Here is a 20,432-nt window from a genome sequence, read left to right on the forward strand (position 1 = left end):
CTACATGAACTTGGAAAAGCTCAAAATTTTATTGCAGCTTTGGATCTTTAGCATCAAACCAAGACAGCTACCATGACCATGGAAGTTGAACTCATATCCAGAGAAATCATCAAACCTTCCACTCCAACCCCACCACATCTGCGAACACACAACCTTTCATTCATCGAACAGAATACTCCTCGTACTTATCTGCCGGTGGTTTACTTCTATCACAAGGAGAGCTCTGCTTCTCCTAATGGCGATCACGAATCCAATCAGCTCAAGAAATCTTTATCAGAAATACTATCCAAGTACTACCCATTCGCCGGCAGGATCAGAGACCGAGCCTCCGTTGACTGCAACGATGAAGGAGTTGCGTTTGTTGAAGCAAGAGTCAGAAACGTCAAGCTATCTGAAATTCTTGAACACCCTGAAGATACATGGCTGGACCTGTTATTCACAGACAATTTACAGTGGAATGACGATTCGAGTCTCAGCGTGATCTTTGCTGCTCAAGTAAGCTTCTTTGACTGTGGTGGCATGGCAATTGGCATCTGTATGTCACACAAAGTAGCTGACACATCCACCGTGGCCAACTTCGTCAACGACTGGGCAGCTCGAAACAAGTGTGATCAATACGTACCGTCTCCTTTGTTCATCGGAGCAGATACATTTCCCCAAGGTGACATGCCATTGTTCCCGGAAACTGTGCTCGAAAAAGGCGACAGCGTCACCAAGAGATTTGTGTTTGATGCCCTGAAGATTGCTTCCCTCAAAGCTATAGTCGCGGACAAAGTGCAAAACCCTACAAGGGTTGAAGTTGTGACAGCTTTGATTTACAGCTGTGCAATTTCTGCGTTAAGATCAACTTCACAGTCGTCCTTAAACCCGACAGTTTTCATCCATACAGTGAATCTCCGCACTAGGGTGGTCCCTCCGTTGCCGAAAAATTCTGTAGGCAGCATGATTTGGGCTTTTACATTGTCCACAGCTGAGGACAGTGTGATGGAGTTGCATGACCTGGTGACTCAAATGAAGCAGAGCATGACCCGATTTTGTGATTCTTATGCTCAAAAGTTTCGCGGGGAAGATCAATGGCCGGCAATCTTTAAAGAGTGTACGCAAGCATTAAGGAAAGAATTTTCGATAGCGAATTTGGTGACGTACAGATGTAGCAGCTGGTGCAGGTTCCCAGTGTATGAAGCTGACTTTGGCTGGGGGAAGCCAATTTGGGTGACTATTGCGAGCTGTCCCCTGAAGAATGCTATTTTTCTGATTGATACAAGGAATGGAGAAGGGATTGAAGCATATGTGAATTTGGAAAAGCAACAATTGGATGTGTTCGAGCGCGACGCGCAGCTTCTTGCATTTGCTTCTCTGAATCCGAGTGCTTTAGACTCCATATGATTTGATCACATCTTGTGTGCCGAGGTTTCATATCTCTGTGTTTATGTTTCTCTTTTGTTACGGTTTGCTTTTGAATGTGCAGTTTTTTTCGTTGTGTATGGAACGAAAATTGTTGGGGTCGAATAATATTTCCCTTTGTTTTGGACATTTAGGTTCATAAAATCAACTGCAAGGAGATCAACGAGCAAGCTGAACAATTAGAGACTCATTTGAAAGTACTTTTGCTTATTTTAAAAGTAATTTCAAACAAGTCGTAGATCAACGACATGATTGCCCTTCAATAATATATTGATATTTCTGTAGAATATAAATTTGAAAACTTGAAATTGAAAGGACATGATCAAGATTAGAAAATTTGATACCCAAATTAACTAATATTAAGGACAAAGGAAGTGGTCCTTAGAGTGTAGGGCGCAATGAAAAGTCATGGTTAAAGTGAAGATGCCAACACCGGAAGGCCAAATTTAGATATCTTTGAGCTTTGTTTAAGTAAATCATTAGGTGTGGCAATTAGCAAAGATATTAAAGTTCAAAGATTTACTTGAAGGGAATAAGGGTGTTTGATTAGCTGGAGATATTAAAGTTAAGAATAGAATAAATACTGAATTAGAAGCAAATGTGTTTGAAATGACTAAAAGCACTAAATAGTGCTTTTTGGAGAAGTACCTAAGAGATGACAATGTGCTTTTAATAAGAGCATTTACGCTAGAAGTGTTTATGGACGGAAGTACTTAAGCATTGCTATACTCTAGCCCAAAACTTGGTAACTTCAACACATCCTTTAATTGGATGAGTTTAGTAAAAATGAATTTAGTAAATTCATCCCATTAGGGTCAGATAATCTCTATATAACTCTAAATTTGTTACCTCGTGATCATGTGAATGTGATTTATAAATGCAGTTTCCCTAGCACCACTTATGGTTTTCTAGTAAGATAAAGGATTTTGAATATTTTCCTGTTATTTACTAGGGTTTAAGATTACTTTTTTTGTTTGTCAAGAATAAGGTATTTATAAATTCACTTGTAACTTGCTAGGAACTAAGCTTTGTAAGATGTAGTCCTTTCACTATGTAGTGTAGCCATCTTGGCAAATATGTAATATTCTTTCTTCTTTTTTTCACAAGAAACAATAGTTGATATTTCATTGATCCATCAAAACAAATATAAAGGTACCAATTGGGTACAATGCTTCGGTATTTCTTCTATTCTCGTTGCTTAAGTTGTTAACCGTGAATGTAGATTAAGTGACTAAATTATAAGTTACAAACTTACAAGATCTAACAGAAATTTAGAAAGAGAGTAGTACGTATAGAGAGATCTTTAGATTTCAATGAATTGGATGATTGTCTCACAATTCCAGCTTCATGTCCAAACTCCAGGACAGATGTGCGTGTTTGCATTCTCAATAATGCTGTGATACCATGCATTGAAAGGTCACGAGTTTTGTGAATGGAGCGGCCAAATTATTTTCGAATGGAAACTTGAATTGGAAAAGAGTCCTGGACCTATGACAAAAGTGTCCTGCATTTTCAATTTGGATCCTTTCCGGATTTACTGTCTGGAGCCCAAGAATCAGAAAATTCGGGATCTTGGTTTGTGTGAAAAAAGAGATTGGAGCCCTTAATTTGTGTAAGGTGAGCAATCGGAATGAGTTAATGGGTAATGGTCGAATTCATTTTTGTGCACTTTTCTCATTTGGAACACCCAAGTTGGAAGAAAGTTAAAAAAGTGAACTAACAATGCTAACCGAATAAAACTACAAGGACTACAGTGCAATTCAGCCTTAAAACATCCAGATTTTAAGTTCCCATCCTATTCTCTCTCTTCTCATTCCACACCACCCCAACTCTCTCTCTCTCTCTCTCTCTCTCTCTCTCTCTCTCTCAAACCCTTCTTCTTCTTCCACAATTTCTCAGCCCAGATAAAAGTAAATATGGGCAACAAGATCACAGTCAGCTGCATGGCCATGAGATTATTCTGGCAGCAGAGCCCCTATGAAAACTAAAATTTTCTTTGCCAAAAAAATAAAACAAGAAAATTTTCATTTCATAGAGGCTACTGTTGCCTGAATGAAATTAATGGAGAAGGGAAGCTTTCAGCAATGGAAAACTTCATTTCGAAGTTGCTGATCAAATGAAGAAAGGTTTGTTTTTCCTGCAGGTTAAGAATACATAGAACTTAATCAGGCTTCCATCTAATCTGACGGCTTAGACATTTCGAAAATAGGGTTGCAAGGCTTAAGGTCAAGTTTAGGCTTAAGCCCACGAGATCCAACCTTATTTCAAGGAACCGTGAGGACTAATCTGGATCCCCTGGAGCAGCATTCGTGTCACGAAATATGGTAGCTTGTATGACAAGATATTCATATGTAACGCAGGTCTTGAACAAATGTTGACTCGGCAACACAGTCGGGAAGGATCAGAGGCGACTGCTTGCCCCTGCTATGTTTCCAAATCTCGTAGTTTTTTTCTTGGACTGAGGCAGCTAGTTTTTCTAGCTAGAGCGCTTCTAAGGGAGGAGAATTCTAGTGCTGGACGAGGCAACGGCTTCTATAGGCACAGCAACAGACAACGTAATTCAGGAGACGACAAGGGAAGAAATGAAGGAATGCACCGTGATCACTGTTGCTCACCGGATTCCTGCAGTAGTCGACAATGACTTGGTTCTCGTTCTCGATCAAGGTATGGTATAAGTTTTACAACAATAAGAAACAAACCCTAAATAACATACCTTGTTATTCCTGTAAAACTTTAGAACTCTCACGTTTCCAGCTCAGAATGTGCATACCCATCAACTGATGGGTTGCGTGTATTTATAATAATTTTGAGATTACATCAGGGGTTTATCAACCCTATTTAGACGGCAATATTTGAATTTGAATAATACAACATCTATGAAATCAAACTTTCAAACATTTAAAAATAATCTAGACCTATCAGAGTTATCCTTGGATAAGGACTGCATTCCTGAATAACATACTTTAGAGTTTAAACATGAGCTGGATTCTTGATAACTCTGACTTGGTCTAACAGCCCCCCCCCCCCCGCAAGCTGACAGGCCAAGAAACAACTAGAAGCTTGGACACCAAAAGCTTGAAACGCAAGGAAGACAAACCCTTTGTAAACAAATCAGCAATCTGATCCTGAGAACAAATAAAATTTACCAGAAGCTGTTTTCAAACCACCTTCTCACGGACATAGTGATAATCGACCTCCAAGTGTTTCGTCCGTGAATGAAAAACTGGATTGGAATCTAAGGCTATTGAAGAGACATTGTCGCACCATATGTGTGGAATGAAAAGATGCAAATGAAGGTCTCTGAATAATGACCTTAACCAAGATAGCTCAGCAGCAGTGTAGGCTAGTTGCCTATATTCGGCTTCTGTACGCGACCGAGAGACAGTCTTCTGTTTCTTTGAACTCTAAGACACCAGATTTGGTCCCAAATAAATACAAAAATCTCCTGTAGAGTGACAGGTATCAGGATTGCCCGCATAATCTGCATCGGAGAAAGCATACAGTTGCATACCTCCAGGTTTATAAACAAGACCATGATCATACGTGGCCTTCAAATAACGCAGGATGCGTTTCACTGCCATCCAATGAGTGTCCTTGGGTGAGTGCATAAATTGGCACACCTGGTTAACGGCATAGGAGAGATCCGGTCTCGTAATGATTAAATACTGCAACGCTCCAACAACATTACGATAATGATCCGGATGCTTGTAAGGTTCACCAACATAAGCACTCAATTTTTGTCCTGCAGAAACTGGAGTGGAAATAAGCTTGGCATCTTTAAACTTTTTTCGTTCAAGCAAGTCCAGGGCATACTTGGATTGAGCCAAATGCATATTGTTACCAATGTAAGTGGCTTCAACACCCAGGAAATAACTAAGGGGACCCAAGTCTTTCATGGAAAACAAAGAGTTGAGCTTCTTGATCAACCATGCCATTTGAGTGTTGTTGTTTCCTGTTAGCAATATGTCATCCACATAGATAAGCAAAATCAAATAAACTACTCTTTGATTAAAAACAAACAAAAAGTAATCGCACATGGACTCTTGGAACCCTAATTGAAGGAGAAATTCAGAAAACCTTTGAAACAAGGCCCTAGGCGCCCGTTTTAAACCATACAAACTACGTTGCAGTTTACAAACATAGTTAGGATACTGTTTATCAACAAAACCCAGTGGTTGTCTCATGTACACATCCTCATTCAAATACCCATGTAGAAATGCGTTATGAACGTCCAACTGTTGAACATGCCACTTCTTTGAAACTGCCAAACTCAAAACAAGTCTAATGGTGCCATGCTTGACAACTGGACTAAAGGTCTCCGTATAGTCGATCCCGGATTGTTGATGAAAGCGATTAGCCACAAGCCTAGCCTTATGTCGCTCAATCGAGCCATCTGCACTCCTCTTTATCTTGAAAACCCATTTGTTTGGCAATAAGTTCATGGCATGATGGTAAGGTACAAGAGTCCACGGAACACAACGCTGCAAGGCACTGAATTCCTGAGCCATCGCAGTCATCCATTCAGTATGATTCTCCGGCTCAGCTAATTCAGGATAGCTCCTCTGCGTTTTCAAAGTTGGTGGCAGAATTCTTGAGGAGATCTTCCACGAGCATGATGACGACGAACTAATACTACTCATTAGTGGAAATAGATAATAGAGCAAGAACTGAATCTTCATTCATCAATTCCATGGTGTTTTCATTAATTTTTGCTCCTGACTTTTGCCTATCGGGAAGCGATTCTTGTACAAACTCGAGTTCGTGTAAAGATCAGATTACGACATTTTATCTAATGTTGATTAGTGATTTGTATGTATGATCAGTCCATATTAACGCTATGGTTTTGTTTCTTAGCCCACAAGCACTGTAGGGAATTAGTTATAGATCCGACTCGGAAAAAATATAAACTTTATTGATAAAAAATATCATGCACACAGCAACTACTTGGAAGCTTGTAGCACATAGAATTCGCCTCATAAACCCTTTTACAACACAAACTTCGTGTCCTACGTTCTCCAATTCCGGCACATCGATGAATTGCATCACTCGATTCACTTTGGCATCAGTGGATCGGAGAAGTATTTGGAGCTCTGGTACGGACATATTTCCGGAGTCCGTGTTCTGCGTATCTCTCACCCTCTTCATGATTCTCTAGCACCCCTGCAGTTCTGTTCTGCTTGGTAACCCTGACTTAAGGGTTGCTGGTGATGTTCCTAACAAGCTGCATGCCATGATAAAGCTGTTGAGAAACCAAGAGAAGAGAAGAGAGCGGAAGATGATTGAACAACAATTCCCTTCTCTTTCTTGTCGGAGGTGGGGTGAGAGACAAGGCAGAACAATGAGTTTTTCTTCACAATTATGGGCTGTATATTTATTGCCCCCACTAATTACCCATTTTTAGACTCCAAAAAATTACGGAGTGGCTCGCGTGTACTACAAGGTAAAGAAAAAGCTCAGCCTTGACCAATTTTTATCCAAATTCCGATAGAGTAGAATTTTCTCCCATCTAAATTCCCTCCTCCCCTCGCCTTTCTCTTTTTCTTTCTCTTTATAAAAAAGTCAACACAATATGTTGACGTGATTTAATGGTGACCATTCACATAAAAAAATATAAATAAATAAAAAAAAAAGAAATTTGAAGGAGGGAGTATCCTATTCCAATTCGAATTGGTATGTGGGCAACAATTCTAATTTTTCGTTTCAAAATTTGTGGCCTTTCCAATTGAGGAAATATTTGATTTAAGCTTATTTTTTGGTCCTCGCCATATTCACAAATTAATTAAGTCACCCATTTTGGCCCAATGGGCCTATAGAATGTTCTCTCGTGCAGGTCCAGTCAACAAAAAATTCCTTACCCGAGCCTAGGGCATGATGCATCCAACAAAGGGTCACTTGCCATCACATTATCCGTCTTGATCGCAAATCGAGACTTGCCTTCGTGTGTATTGTTGTCATTTCCTTATCTTGGACCACACACGCTTTTTGGTCTCAATGAGTTTTCAGCTCTCATATGTTACTAAATCATCTTATTATAATAGAACGACATTCGTGTCATGCTCCAACTTAAAAGTCGAACTTGAAAGGATAAGTCATTGATAATCAAACTATCCAAGTCATTGAGAATTTTGCTATCAAAATAGGGTTTATCTATCCTTCAATCCGCTTAAATATCATGAAATGGGCAATCGGAGGAACCTATAAACATGATTTTCTCGCTTTAGTTCCCTCTTGTTCGATCGGCTGCAAATTTTAATAAAAAAATTCGGCATCTGCCTTTGACATTATGCAATTCTAGTACGTTTCAATTAGGTTATGGTAATGTTTTAAAAAAATAGAATAATTACTTCTTTTTTTTTTATTTTTTTTTATGACAATTGATATAACAATAAAGTCTTATCTCATTAAGTGGTTCAGCTGTATGAATCATAAAACGTCACTGCACTCATTTTCTATAGCAATCGATAAGATAAATAAAACTAATTCATCGAAACTACATGAAAAAAGGAATTCAAACATAGAGCTTCAAGTGCAAAAACAAACACTATTAACTAGTTAAGCTATAAGTCACTTGCATATTAATTAATCGCTAGAGCCTTCATTTCATGGTTGACTATTGTAATTGAAACTGCATACCTACCATTCGGTCATCAATCCACGCTTCGACATGGTGGTTGGTGATGTTTCATGCACGCCTAGCTATATTGATGAGCGAATATTAAGACTATATATTTTACCCTAATCTTAGTATTAATTTATTGATTATTTTGATACTTTGAGTTATATTTCTAATGTAGGACATTTGATTTTCTTTGGAGCAAAAAGTAATCAAACAGATGAATTTTGGAGTGATTCCAATTGGAGGATGTTCGTGAGTTTTTCAAGATGATTGTATCAAAGTTTCAGATTTTTCTACCAAGCTATTTGACTGTGGTGATCAAATAAAGGCCCAACGCGTAGCTTTCCCAGATTGATGTTTCTTGACATTTTGGGTATTTTGGAGGTCAATATGGTATTTTTCTTTTTTTGAGGAAGTTCCTTCTGAGGATTTGTAGTGGATGTCTCCAGCTTTCAAAAGAGACCTTTTGGGACCAAATCGGAGTTAATTTGGTCGGTCAAAGGTCTAATTTTCTGATAAATCCGAATTTCAGTTTAAATAGGAAACCTTTTATTTTCTGTTTTATTATTTTATTATGTTTCTTAGTTTTATTCTAAGACTTTTTAGGGTTTTATTTTGTAGCAGTATAAATAAGACTTTTTAGGGTTAGAAGGGAATGAGAGGCTGAAACGCACGCACAAGCCTTTGACAATTCAAGTTTATTTTCTAGATGTGTTTCTTTCCATGTTCTTAATAATATTTTGTTTTATAATTGTTCGTAACTAAGTTCTTTTGCTAGGGCGATGTCATGAACCTTAGCATGAATATGTGATTTTATTAATTTGCTTATGAATGGATGCACACTTGCTTTGAATTATTAATCACTGCGATTAAACTATTTAATTGTCTTGGTGATTCGCAACCATTAGTATTTTTAGACAAGTAATTTGATGCAATTTTGTTGGAACATTACCATGAAATTGAGGAGGCTTCTTGTAATTAGTAATTGTAAGTTCACTTAAGGCGAACATCACGCTCTTAAGGGTTGCATGGTTTTTCAAAGGGTTTTCACATAGCTTAATGAGTCTTACATGTTTATATTTGATATGAATATCATAGACGGGTTGCATGTTAGATATACGTTTTCGCTTGAACATCACGAGAAAATATATGCATTAGGAAAACCTAAAATTCAAAGTATGTGTGTGGAAATTCATAAGTAATTGGTAAAATTGCGTAGGATTGTTAAGGGGACGGCAGAATTCTAGGCTTTTACAAATTGATTTTCTTTTAAATTGTTCTCTAGTTAATTTCTTTAATTGTTTTATTTTAAAATTCGTTTTTATTATATTAAATTCTAAAATCAACATTTTACAAACTTTGTTTTAAATAATTAATTGAGAGTTGGTTTTAAACACAAACTATTCATTCAATCCATGTGGAAAGCGACTTTGCGTGAGCTGCTATACTACGAAAACCTTGTACTCTTGCAAGAATTTTTAAGTGTTTTCCTACTTTTGCAGATGGTAAAAATTCCTATCATATATATTTAGGTATTTTATATTTCTACGTTGAAAGACTCTGATTGAGTTAAGAACGTATTCATATTTTGTGCATGGGCAGCTGAAGCATGGCTGTCACATCTCGGCCCGGGGCGGATCACTTCCCGGGCCCGCTCCACCACCATAGCACGATATTGTCCGCTTTGAGCTTACCATTCCCTCACGGTTTTGTTTTTGGGAACTCACGAGCAACTTCCTAGTGGGTCACTCATCATGGCATTGCTCTCGCGCGCTACTCGCTTAACTTCGGAGTTCCAATAGAACCTGAAGCCAGTGAGTTCCCAAAAGGCCTTGTGCTAGGTAGGGATGGGAATATACATATAAGGATCACTCCCCGGGACGATGTGGGATGTCACAATCCACCCCCTTTAGGAGCCCGACGTCCTCGTCGGCACACTCGCGACCAGGGTTAGGCTCTGATACCAAATTGTCACATCCCGGCTCGGGGCGGATTACTTCCCAGGCCCGCTCCACCATCATAGCACGATATTATCCGCTTTGGGCTTACCATTCCCTCACGGTTTTGTTTTTGGGAACTCATGAGCAACTTCCCAGTGGGTCACCCATCATGGGTTTGCTCTAGCCCATTCTCGCTTAACTTCGGAGTTCATACGGAACTCGAAGCCAGTGAGCTCCCAAAAGGCCTCGTGCTAGGTAGGGATGAGAATATATATATAAGGATCACTCTCCTGGGCGATGTGAGATGTCACATGGCTCTGCCACTGGAAACGATAACTCGATCATTGTCGATATCAATAATTATAACATTGGTATGGATAAAATACGTCAAATTGACTGTATAAGAAAATGTAGCGATATAGTGTATGCAAGTGTCGCATATGGGGTTCCAAGGCCACTTGGAGATCGGGGGAAACATGCATGTGAAGGTACTTTGGAGACCCTCTGAATATTTGATATAGATCCCACTTGTAATCATGAAGTGCTTAATGTCTGCTAGGCATATCTTAATAGACTTGATGTAATGTTGCGCCGACAACACTCAAAGCTCTTGATAACACTCATCAAATTGTGAATGTGCAACATGGTTCGACTAACGACAACAAACCTACCAAGTGTTCGACAATTTCAAAGTTCAAATTTTAGATTTGTCACTGTGTATATATAGATTATTCTAACTTAGAATAGATGATTGAGCAACAAGACTAGTAGTTACTTGATGAAGGTAATGGTTGTGATTTAAAGAATGAACATGTGAATAATACTGGTCAATTGGTGCATAATCTGTGGGCAGGATGAGTTGATGCATCACCATCCGTCGGTAAGGCATGACAATAAGTCTTTCAAAATCCTCAACGACGATATCTATCATTTTTAAATCAATTTCAAAAGGTACAGAGCAAAATTTGTTTTTTGCTAGTTGCTACGTCAACAACACATAAATAGACATGCATTTGTTCGAAATGTTAAGAAAATGCGTTATGAGGTTGAGATTGCGTAAAGCTAAAAGGCAATTAGGCAAAGTAACGTGTAAACTTTATCTTTCTTCGTACATAAAATTCATAGATAAAAAATTATAGACTCAGTCAAAATATAAAATTTCACCAACATTCAAGCACAACTTTAATCTCTCTATCGTGAACACAAGAATTTAATCTATGACTTGAGACCTTTTTCTTGTACATTAACCATAATTTTTTTATGAGAATGGGTTCGTGGCACCGACTTTTTTTTCAATTGACACACGTTTTTGTTGGGTCATTAACGTATATTAATGATCCGAACTGTTTATCTTTTAGTTCTTATCTAAAATATCATATTTACCAAAAATCACAAAATCTAAAATCATATGATTGTTAGATTAAAGGTTTAACGTTTCTTTGAAAAACCGTATTCGTCAATTTCTTCATTATAAATTAATGTCTTAATTAATTGTTTTGTATTTATCTAATTTTTTTCACCACAATATTGTATAAATAATGTTCTAAATGATAAACAATTCAAATTATTAACATACATTACAAAGTAAATCTCGTAAAAACGTATATAAAACTATCTAGAACATCGCGTGAATTGTATTTGCCCTTAAGTCGAATTTGACCGATAATCCAGAAGCTCAGCCTTTCTAATTTGACTTTTCAGTTTTCAATCATCGACCAAAATTTCAATTTCGCCACGTCATCCTTCCTTAACGCAGCATCTCCTTCCGAATATACCAGAAAAAAAAGGTCGCCGACCCATTCTCACGAGCGCCACGTGCAGCTGAAGCGGCTTGCCCTCCACGCACATCCCATTAATGCCAAATATCCAGAAGGATTTCGGTCACGCGTGACCGAATCGCCGGAGAGCGCTTCACAGTATATCTAGCGGGTATTGATAAATCAGCGGCTAATACAAAGCCCTAAACGCAATCAACGGCTGCAAAGCGATTTTCTTTTTGTCCAATCGCCGGGGTGCGCTTCACAGTAAATCTAGCGGGGTATTAATAAATCAGCGGCTAATACAAAGCCCTAAACGCAACCAACGGCTGCAAAGCGACTTTCCTTTTGTCCAAGAAAACCGCTGCACGTGACCAAAACCACCGGCTGGTTTCACTCCTTCGCCGCTGTATATAATATCTCAACGCTCACTCTCTCTCTCACACTACCATCTAAAATCCTCGATCAGTTTTCTTATCTGCCTCTCTCTCTGGACTTTACTTTCTCTCTCTACAATCATCATGGGTATTGATCTTAATTCTCAGTTACTGATTTCGATTTCGCCATTTTTGCTGCTGATCTTGTGTTTATTTGTTGAATTTTCTGTAATTTTTGTGTGTTTTGACCATTTTTGTTTGTTCTTCTTTGTATCGATCAGCAACATCTGGCAAGAAGATCAAGATCGGAATCAACGGTAACTATCGGATCCATCGCTTTTTGTGTTTTGACCTTTGGGTTGTTAACCTGTGATTTGATCTGTGAATTAATTGAGAGTTGAAATGAAATGGGGTTTAGGGTTCGGAAGAATCGGACGATTGGTTGCTAGGGTCGCTCTTCAGAGGGACGATGTTGAGCTCGTTGCTGTCAACGATCCCTTCATCACCACCGACTACATGGTGAGTTATTGACGTGAATATCTATCTGTGATTTCACTGATTTGTTGTTTATTTGTTTTGTGAGTTTCGAATTCGGATGCTGAATGTGATTTGTTGTTTATTTTGTTTTTCGAGTTTTGATTTCGGATTTTGAATTGGATTAGTGATTTGTGTGGTTGGTTTTGTGTTTAGACCTACATGTTCAAGTACGACACAGTCCATGGCGCATGGAAGCACCATGAGCTCAAGGTCAAGGACTCCAAGACCCTTCTCTTCGGTGAGAAGCCTGTCGCTGTTTTCGGAATCAGGTGCTAATTAGTTTATTGTCTTAAGTGATTGAACTTAGCATAGAATCCAGTTTGTTGTTTTTGGGACAATTGGAGCGCAATATTTGTTTTGCTTTGTAGATTCAAATGCTTATTGCTTAATGAATGATTTCTTTGTTTGATCTTATAAAGGAACCCAGAGGAGATCCCATGGGGTGAGACCGGTGCTGACTTTGTTGTTGAGTCTACCGGTGTCTTCACCGACAAGGAGAAAGCAGCTGCCCATCTCAAGGTTTACTCTCTTTTTATTGGTTTTATGATTCTATTGCATTGATCATTCGATTTTTTAAAATAGCATATGATATTTTGGTTGTTATCACAATTGCCATCTAGTAATTGCGTTTCTGGTGATTGTTCTTACATCATTGATAGGCATTCGGAATTCACTTGGTACTTTTTAGCTTCTTTGTGTTACTTGTTGTAGCCTATATAGTGATTATGATCCCGTTCGTTAATTGATCCTGCATAAGCTTTTGGAATTCTTTATCTGTTACTCCTGAAGTTAGGCTGACTTGTTGTAGCCTGAATAGTGATTGTGTCTTTGTGGAGTCAACCTTATTGGTATTCATATGGTTCCTTTATATCTTTATTTTTAAATTCATCAGGACTGAATCGTTTTGTTTTCGTGTCCAGGGAGGTGCAAAGAAGGTTATCATCTCTGCTCCCAGCAAGGATGCTCCCATGTTCGTTGTTGGTGTGAACGAGAAGGAATACAAGCCAGACATTCACATTCTTTCCAATGCCAGTTGCACTACCAACTGCCTTGCTCCCCTTGCCAAGGTTTGAGTCTGTTTGTTTCTGTTGGTTTTTATTTATTTTCGATACTATTGAATGTGTAATTTACGTTGATTTTTGTTTCAATTGTTCATAGGTTATCAACGACAGGTTTGGGATTGTTGAGGGTCTCATGACCACGGTGCACTCCATCACTGGTAAGATTTGGTTCTTGAATTGTTAAGTTGTATGAGTTTTGATATAACATAGGCTGAAACTAACCCAAGTTTATGGTTACCCTGTTGTTAATCAGCCACCCAAAAGACTGTCGACGGTCCATCAATGAAGGACTGGAGAGGTGGACGTGCTGCTTCCTTCAACATCATTCCTAGCAGCACTGGAGCTGCCAAGGTAATTGATGAGTTTTGATTAACAATGCTCATCACTATTGGCCGTCTCTTTTAAGTTGTCTTGTAGTGCTAACCATGTGTTATTATGAAGGCTGTTGGAAAGGTGCTCCCATCTCTTAATGGAAAATTGACTGGAATGTCCTTCCGTGTGCCCACTGTTGATGTTTCCGTTGTTGACCTGACTGTCAGGCTGGAGAAGCCTGCAACCTATGAACAGATCAAGGCCGCTATCAAGTAAGATTTGCTCTGCTCTGTTTTTCTTGTTTTGCTTTGCATTTGGTATTCTTTATCAGGATGTTGTCATCTACATAACCATGAGTTTGTGTTGGTTTTAATTTTCATCTGTGATTCTGTCATGAACAGGGAGGAGTCTGAGGGCAAGTTGAAGGGTATCTTGGGTTACACCGAAGATGATGTTGTGTCCACCGACTTCATTGGTGACAGCAGGTAAAATAGCAAATCCATTTTTGATGAATTTGGTATTGTTAGTCAATGTGAAACAAGATTATATTGATAATATGTTGAAAACAGTTTTGAATCCAAGTTTGCCCTGTTTTTTGACGTGGGATCGCTCTGCACACCTGCGTAGTTGTTGTTGATTGTTTACTATATACCATGAATGTAGCCTAATTACATGTCTGGTGCTGTTGCAGGTCAAGCATCTTTGACGCCAAGGCTGGAATTGCATTGAACGACAAATTTGTCAAGCTCGTCTCATGGTACGACAACGAGTGGGGTTACAGTACCCGTGTGGTAGACTTGATCGTGCACGTAGCATCCACCTGCTAAATGATAAGCCCTCCTCGAGCATCCAAGGCTTTAATCTTCTAAATGTTTTGGTTGAGTCTCTAGGAGGTTATGGTTTGGGAGTTCAGAATAAGAAGTTTCTTGTGACTTAATGCTCCCTGGGTTATCTATTTTTGATATCATGTAAAAACTGAGGGGAGGGCGGTTGCTGCTCTCTTCTAACTTCAACTTCAACTTCCTGCTCCTTGAACCTTTTGTTAAAGCTTATCGGGCTAAGTTGTGATATGTCATTGTAGCTTAAGTTCGTTTCTTGCTTTCTCTTTGTATACCCTAGATTTGCCTAAGCTGTTCTGCTGGATCTCTGCTTTTGGAGTTGACGGACCTCGGAAATCTGGACCGGACCGTTTAGGTGAAAATTCTCTCCAAGATGTTTACGGGTTTGGTTTTTATGTGAAGTGATCTCAATAGGATGGGCTAATAAAAGTAATGTGATTTAAATTGAGTGGTCTGAATTTTTAAACCGTCGGCTTTGGATACAAAAATTTGGAAAGGATCTCAATTCTTATTTCATGCCCTCACACTTATCAAGGCCCCTCTGCCTTGGTACGTGTGCTAATACTCCTAAATAGGTTGTAATGGTGAATGTTTAGACCCTGAATCTCACATCGGAAAATTGACCGCCCTTTTCCTAAAATAGCACACTCTGACATACTTGTGCAATGTGGGGTGGTAACACCACGCTTCGTGTGCACACAAGCAAATCCTACAACGCCCCAAGCATAATAGTTTAATCCAAAGGTAGTTTAGCGTACTTTCGATAGAAATCTGGATCGTCAATCGAATTCTTTATTTTATTTTTTTAAATTCCAGATTACGAATTAATAAACACGTAATTAGTGCAATGTTGTATGCTCATTTGTACCTAACCTGCTGTGGTGGTAGGGCATTACGTTCCTAAATTTTGACAAGCGACGATGCCTTGCATTTGTCGTTCTTATCCTGAAGAATATTTCACTGTGTGTTCGATGGCGATGCAACATTGGAGATATTGGATCACGTGACCATATAAAAGATTACGAATTTCTGCAGAGAATCAGCTCAGTTTCTCTCGTGTGAACCAATGATATTTACGATCTACTAACCACGAACCAAGCCATGTGCGAGCAGCGATGCAACATGGCCCACCTACTTAATCTTAACTAATTCTCTCTTCTTTTACTCGTATTTATTTGACCCTTGTCTACCTGCTCTTCCTTCTTTTACTCTCTCCCACTCCTTTTTGGTAGTCATGATTTTCTTCCATTAATGTTTGCTCTCCTCATTGCTCATGTTTCCCCTTTCCATACTTTGGGATCTTGTTAGCGATATTGTGTTAATATTTTCGATAATGTAATTGTAGTCTATGTTATTATTTGCGTTTTGTTGATTATAACGTTGCGGAGGATTTACAAATATTATATGAATAATATGTTTCATGGCTAGGCTATTGTCATAATTAGACACAAATTCATTAAGGGATCAGGGGACCCTTTGTCCGCCATGCTTGCTCACCAAATTTGAGCAACACATATCTACAACTGAAAAAAAAAAAAAAAAAAAAATTAAAGTTACACCATAAAATCAATTGACAATATAAAAAGTAGTTCAGACGCTCAATTAGTATGCTTTGATGATCATTAAAAAGCATAGAGATGAAATAATTAAAGTGTCCACGTGCCCTTTTATTCTCATTTAAATATAATTTAAGGACGAATTCCAGCGTGGAGGGTCCTCTATTTACAACCCAACTTCCCATTTATGCACCCAGATTATTAGGTCAACCCTACCATAGGATACCCCCACTGTCGGTGTGACCGTGACCCCCTTCTGCCCTACTTATATTTATACCAATATAATTAGGGTTTCTTTGTCACATGTATACTACACTAATTCCTAAAAAAATACATTACTAGTTGTTACCAAAATAATAAAGCCCCTTAAATTAAGGGATGAGAATACCCAATTTAACCAACACGAGAAACTCTTAAAACATATGTTCTTATGCTAAGTTCATCTATCTGTCTAAGATACACACGAGAGATTATCAAATCAATCTTCTATACGTGTCTTAAATGAACGAGTAACTTAGCACAAAAACGTAACGAGTTTCTGGAACCAGTACCGTCGATCATTTTCATTTTGTCTCTTCATAAAAGATTCCTCAAAACTATGAATGATCTGCCTAGTTTGGTCCGTCACCGGTCTCCTATGCAATCTTTATAAAACTCTCCCTCACTCTAAGTGACTTCAAATCTCAATCTGCACTGCGCCCCCACGGACCGAAAAAGAATCTCTATCTCTCGATGCTTTTGTCTGTAAGCCATTTTCCTCTTGTTTTGTTATTATCTTCCAAAATTCTCACTTTCCTCCCCACCTTCACTCATTGGGCTCCTCTCCTTCTCTCCTTTTCCTAAAAAGGCCAAGTCTCCCCTGCTTATCTTTCCACCTCCATAGCTTCATCTGGAAAGTGGAAACAGACAGTGGCCTTTCCTGCTTAATATTGCCCTCCCAGTCCTCCAATACCAATTTCTCATCTTAAAATCTATTGGGTTTGATCCAAAACTGCATGTCGTTCTCATACAGTTGATGGATCCGTTCTCCAATCTTTTTTTTTTTCCTTTTTTTCGGTTTAACAAACTCAGTTGCATTGATTCTTATACCTCCATTCCAGTGAAAAGCTTAGATCTTTAGCTTTTCTGCAACTTTCCCACTAAAAAAGCAAATTCCTTTCGTACCCTGTTGGGCCTTTTCACTTTCGCTTTATGTCTCATCTCTGATTTGCTTTTGTGTGCTCTGTTATTCTGGGTTTTGGATTTTGCAGTCCATGTGCTCGACAAAATTCCTCTGAGAGTTGGTATTTGAGTATTTGATAGCCATTTTTTGGGTCACAATGCCACCATCTTACTTCCCTCTGAGGTGGGAGAGCACAGGAGACCAATGGTGGTATGCATCACCAATCGATTGGGCAGCAGCCAATGGCTTATATGATTTGGTCTGTGAGCTTCTTCACCTTGATACTAATCTTCTCATCAAGCTGACCTCACTACGCCGTATCCGCCGCCTCGAAACTGTCTGGGACGACGAGGCTCAGCTCGATGATGTTGCCAAATGCCGGTCACAAGTTGCCAAGAGGCTCCTCCACGAGTGCCAAATGCAGAGTGGACACAACTCTCTCGTCAGGGCCGGCTACGGCGGATGGCTTCTCTACACCGCCGCCTCAGCCGGGGATGTGGGGTTTGTCAGGGAGTTGCTGGACAGAGACCCTCTTCTTGTTTTTGGAGAAGGAGAGTATGGAGTCACTGACATATTCTATGCTGCAGCCAGGAGCAAGAACTCTGAGGTTTTCAGGCTGCTGCTTGATTTCTCTGTGTCGCCAAGGTTTAGTCTCAGCAATGGAGAATTGGAAGAGAGGTTGGGTGATATTACATCGGATTTCAAGTGGGAAATGATGAACCGGGCGGTTCATGCCGCTGCTAGAGGTGGCAATTTGGAGATTTTGAGGGACCTGCTTAGGGACTGTGAGGATGTATTGGTTTATAGAGATGCTCAGGGATCTACCATCTTGCATACAGGCTCTGGCAGAGGGCAGGTTGAGGTGAGTCTCGTTCTATATGTTTGTTAGATGATTGAATTCAGTTACTTTCGCATCGTTTAGTAGAATGTTGTGTGCTTGAAGGTACGCTAGGTCTGATATTGAGGTTTACAGAAGTTGGAAGAGATTTTTCTTCAGTTATTTACTTATTTCTTCAGTTTATGTGACTGCTTATTAGTTTTGAGTTGTATTGCTGAAATGGAGTGAGGATTGGTTTAATTAAATTAGAATAAACAGTTAAACGGTTAATTGTTAGTTTGGCCTTAACATCCACTCATAAATAGTTTGGCTTCAACATATTGATGGCTGCTCACCAAATTTAACGGCCTCACAGGCACCAAAACTTGACTGAATGGAAGTCTCTTTGTATTCTTTTTAATCCATTTTCTTGTTTCGTTAGATTTTATCCTTTTATATCGTTCACATCTCCTTTAAACATTGAAATATTACTTATAATGTTAAAAGTTTTATCATTCTGTTGTGCAGGTGGTTGAGTATCTAATAGCATTCTTTGATACCATCACAATTGTAGATAATCAAGGGAACACAGCTTTACATGTGGCCGCTTATAGGGGTCACTTGGCTGTGGTGGAGGTCCTAATTCGTGCATCTCCCTCATTAACCACTTTGTCAAACAACTATGGAGATACCTTTCTGCATTTGGCAGTGGCTGGTTTCAGAAGCCCTGGTTTCCGGAGACTGGACAAACAGATTGAGCTTATGAAGCAATTAGTATGTGGTGATACTGCGAACATGCAGGACGTTGTTAATGTTAAGAACAATGATGGACGAACTGCTCTTCACATGGCTGTAACCGAGAACATTCAATCTAATTTGGTGGAACTCCTCATGACTGTTCCATCAATTAATTTAAACATCCGTGATTCTGGCGGCATGACCCCTCTAGATATTCTTAAGCAAAGGCCAAAGTCAGCATCTTCGGAACTTCTGATCAAGCAATTGGTTTCAGCTGGAGGGATCTCTAATTATCAGGACCGTAAAGCAAGGAGTGGCCTTGTTTCCCATTTGAGAATGCAGGGTATTGGGAGCAGTCCGGGAACCTCTTTCAGAATTCCCGATGCAGAGATATTCTTATACACAGGCATTGACAATGCTTCTGATGCCAGTTGCGATCAGTCAAGCATGCAATTCAACACGTTCTCAGGTGAGCTAAGACAGTTTGGCTCACCCAACTCAGTAAACAATAAGAAGTCAAGTTCTGTAACTTATGCTGCAAGGCGCCTTAAGTTTCTTCTTCAATGGCGGAGGAGGAAAGAAAAAAGGGAATCTAGCATAGACATAAGAGATAATGATTCTGAGTCATTCAGCACCTTTGTAGATTTGGACGACAATCCAATTCCACTTCGGCAGATGTATTCCAAATCTTCCTCCCTCCCAAACAACAAAAGGACAGTTTCCTTTCCGAGCCCATACACTAAAATGAAATTTACTGCTGGTTTATCACACGGTGTGATTCAGGCAAGGCCTCATTTAGCTTTTCCATCTGAATCACACACAAGTCCTCTGTCACGATCGTCTATGTCTTCCCCTACTTTCATAGACAAAGAGAAGGGTGTTGACATTTCGGGACCCTCTAGCTCAAATGGCAAACCACCACATCCACAAGCGAGCTTCAAACATGATTCCTTCAATAAGAAGTTAATAAACCAATACTTGTGTGTTGGCGCGCAAGGCCTGGACATGAACGAATCAATTAGTTCCACTTGGCCGAATCAGAATTACAAACACTCCGGTCCGTTATTTGCTTGATCAGGATGTACAAAGGAGTTGGTGTTCTTGGTTAGACCTATAGAGAGTAGAATTGTGGTGAGTTCTCAAAAATTTCTTTTCTTTATCGATACACTTTTTCTTGCTTTCTTTTCCCTTTCCCCCTAGTTCCCGTCACATGTCTTATAATTTATGTGGATATATGCATAGTCTCGTACCAGGTGTGAAAGTTTCTCTGTAATGTTCAAGAAATGTTATGATAGGGTTACACTGTTTCGCATATC

At 39.3% G+C, this 20,432-nt stretch overlaps 3 protein-coding genes across 3 annotated transcripts; all 3 read left to right on the top strand.

Moving 5' to 3' along the window:
- Window positions 1–72: 72 nt before the first annotated feature.
- On the top strand, window positions 73–1,531 carry LOC137730551 (akuammiline synthase 1-like). The gene has a single exon (XM_068469533.2). The coding sequence runs from the start codon at window positions 73–75 to the stop codon at window positions 1,384–1,386; it is 1,314 nt and encodes a 437-aa protein (XP_068325634.2). The 3' UTR covers window positions 1,387–1,531.
- Window positions 1,532–11,670: 10,139 nt separating this feature from the next.
- Window positions 11,671–15,291, top strand: LOC137730711 (glyceraldehyde-3-phosphate dehydrogenase, cytosolic). Its single transcript, XM_068469667.2, has 11 exons — window positions 11,671–12,242; window positions 12,376–12,411; window positions 12,513–12,613; window positions 12,785–12,900; window positions 13,051–13,150; window positions 13,552–13,698; window positions 13,790–13,850; window positions 13,946–14,043; window positions 14,134–14,276; window positions 14,406–14,489; window positions 14,696–15,291. Exons 1-11 carry the CDS (start codon window positions 12,239–12,241, stop codon window positions 14,829–14,831), a joined length of 1,026 nt encoding a protein of 341 aa, XP_068325768.2. The 5' UTR covers window positions 11,671–12,238; the 3' UTR covers window positions 14,832–15,291.
- Window positions 15,292–16,773: 1,482 nt separating this feature from the next.
- On the top strand, window positions 16,774–20,428 carry LOC137731721 (uncharacterized). The gene is made up of 2 exons (XM_068470912.2): window positions 16,774–18,423; window positions 18,907–20,428. The coding sequence occupies exons 1-2, from the start codon at window positions 17,719–17,721 to the stop codon at window positions 20,188–20,190; spliced, it is 1,989 nt and encodes a 662-aa protein (XP_068327013.2). The 5' UTR covers window positions 16,774–17,718; the 3' UTR covers window positions 20,191–20,428.
- The last annotated feature ends 4 nt before the right edge of the window (window positions 20,429–20,432 follow it).

This window comes from Pyrus communis, chromosome 16 (genome assembly GCF_041283825.1).
Source record: "Pyrus communis isolate YQ-2024b chromosome 16, ASM4128382v1, whole genome shotgun sequence".
Classification (NCBI taxonomy): Eukaryota; Viridiplantae; Streptophyta; class Magnoliopsida; order Rosales; family Rosaceae; genus Pyrus; species Pyrus communis.

Bases quoted from the DNA above. Each gene is read 5' to 3' on its own strand.
- LOC137731721 (XM_068470912.2), top strand. From the start codon at position 17,719: ATGCCACCATCTTACTTCCCTCTGAGGTGGGAGAGCACAGGAGACCAA. The intron at 18,424-18,906 runs GTGAGTCTCGTT...TCTGTTGTGCAG, and splicing joins CTGGCAGAGGGCAGGTTGAG to GTGGTTGAGTATCTAATAGC.
- LOC137730711 (XM_068469667.2), top strand. The intron at 12,412-12,512 runs GTAACTATCGGA...AATGGGGTTTAG, and splicing joins GATCAAGATCGGAATCAACG to GGTTCGGAAGAATCGGACGA. The intron at 12,901-13,050 runs GTGCTAATTAGT...GATCTTATAAAG, and splicing joins GTCGCTGTTTTCGGAATCAG to GAACCCAGAGGAGATCCCAT.
- LOC137730551 (XM_068469533.2), top strand. From the start codon at position 73: ATGACCATGGAAGTTGAACTCATATCCAGAGAAATCATCAAACCTTCC.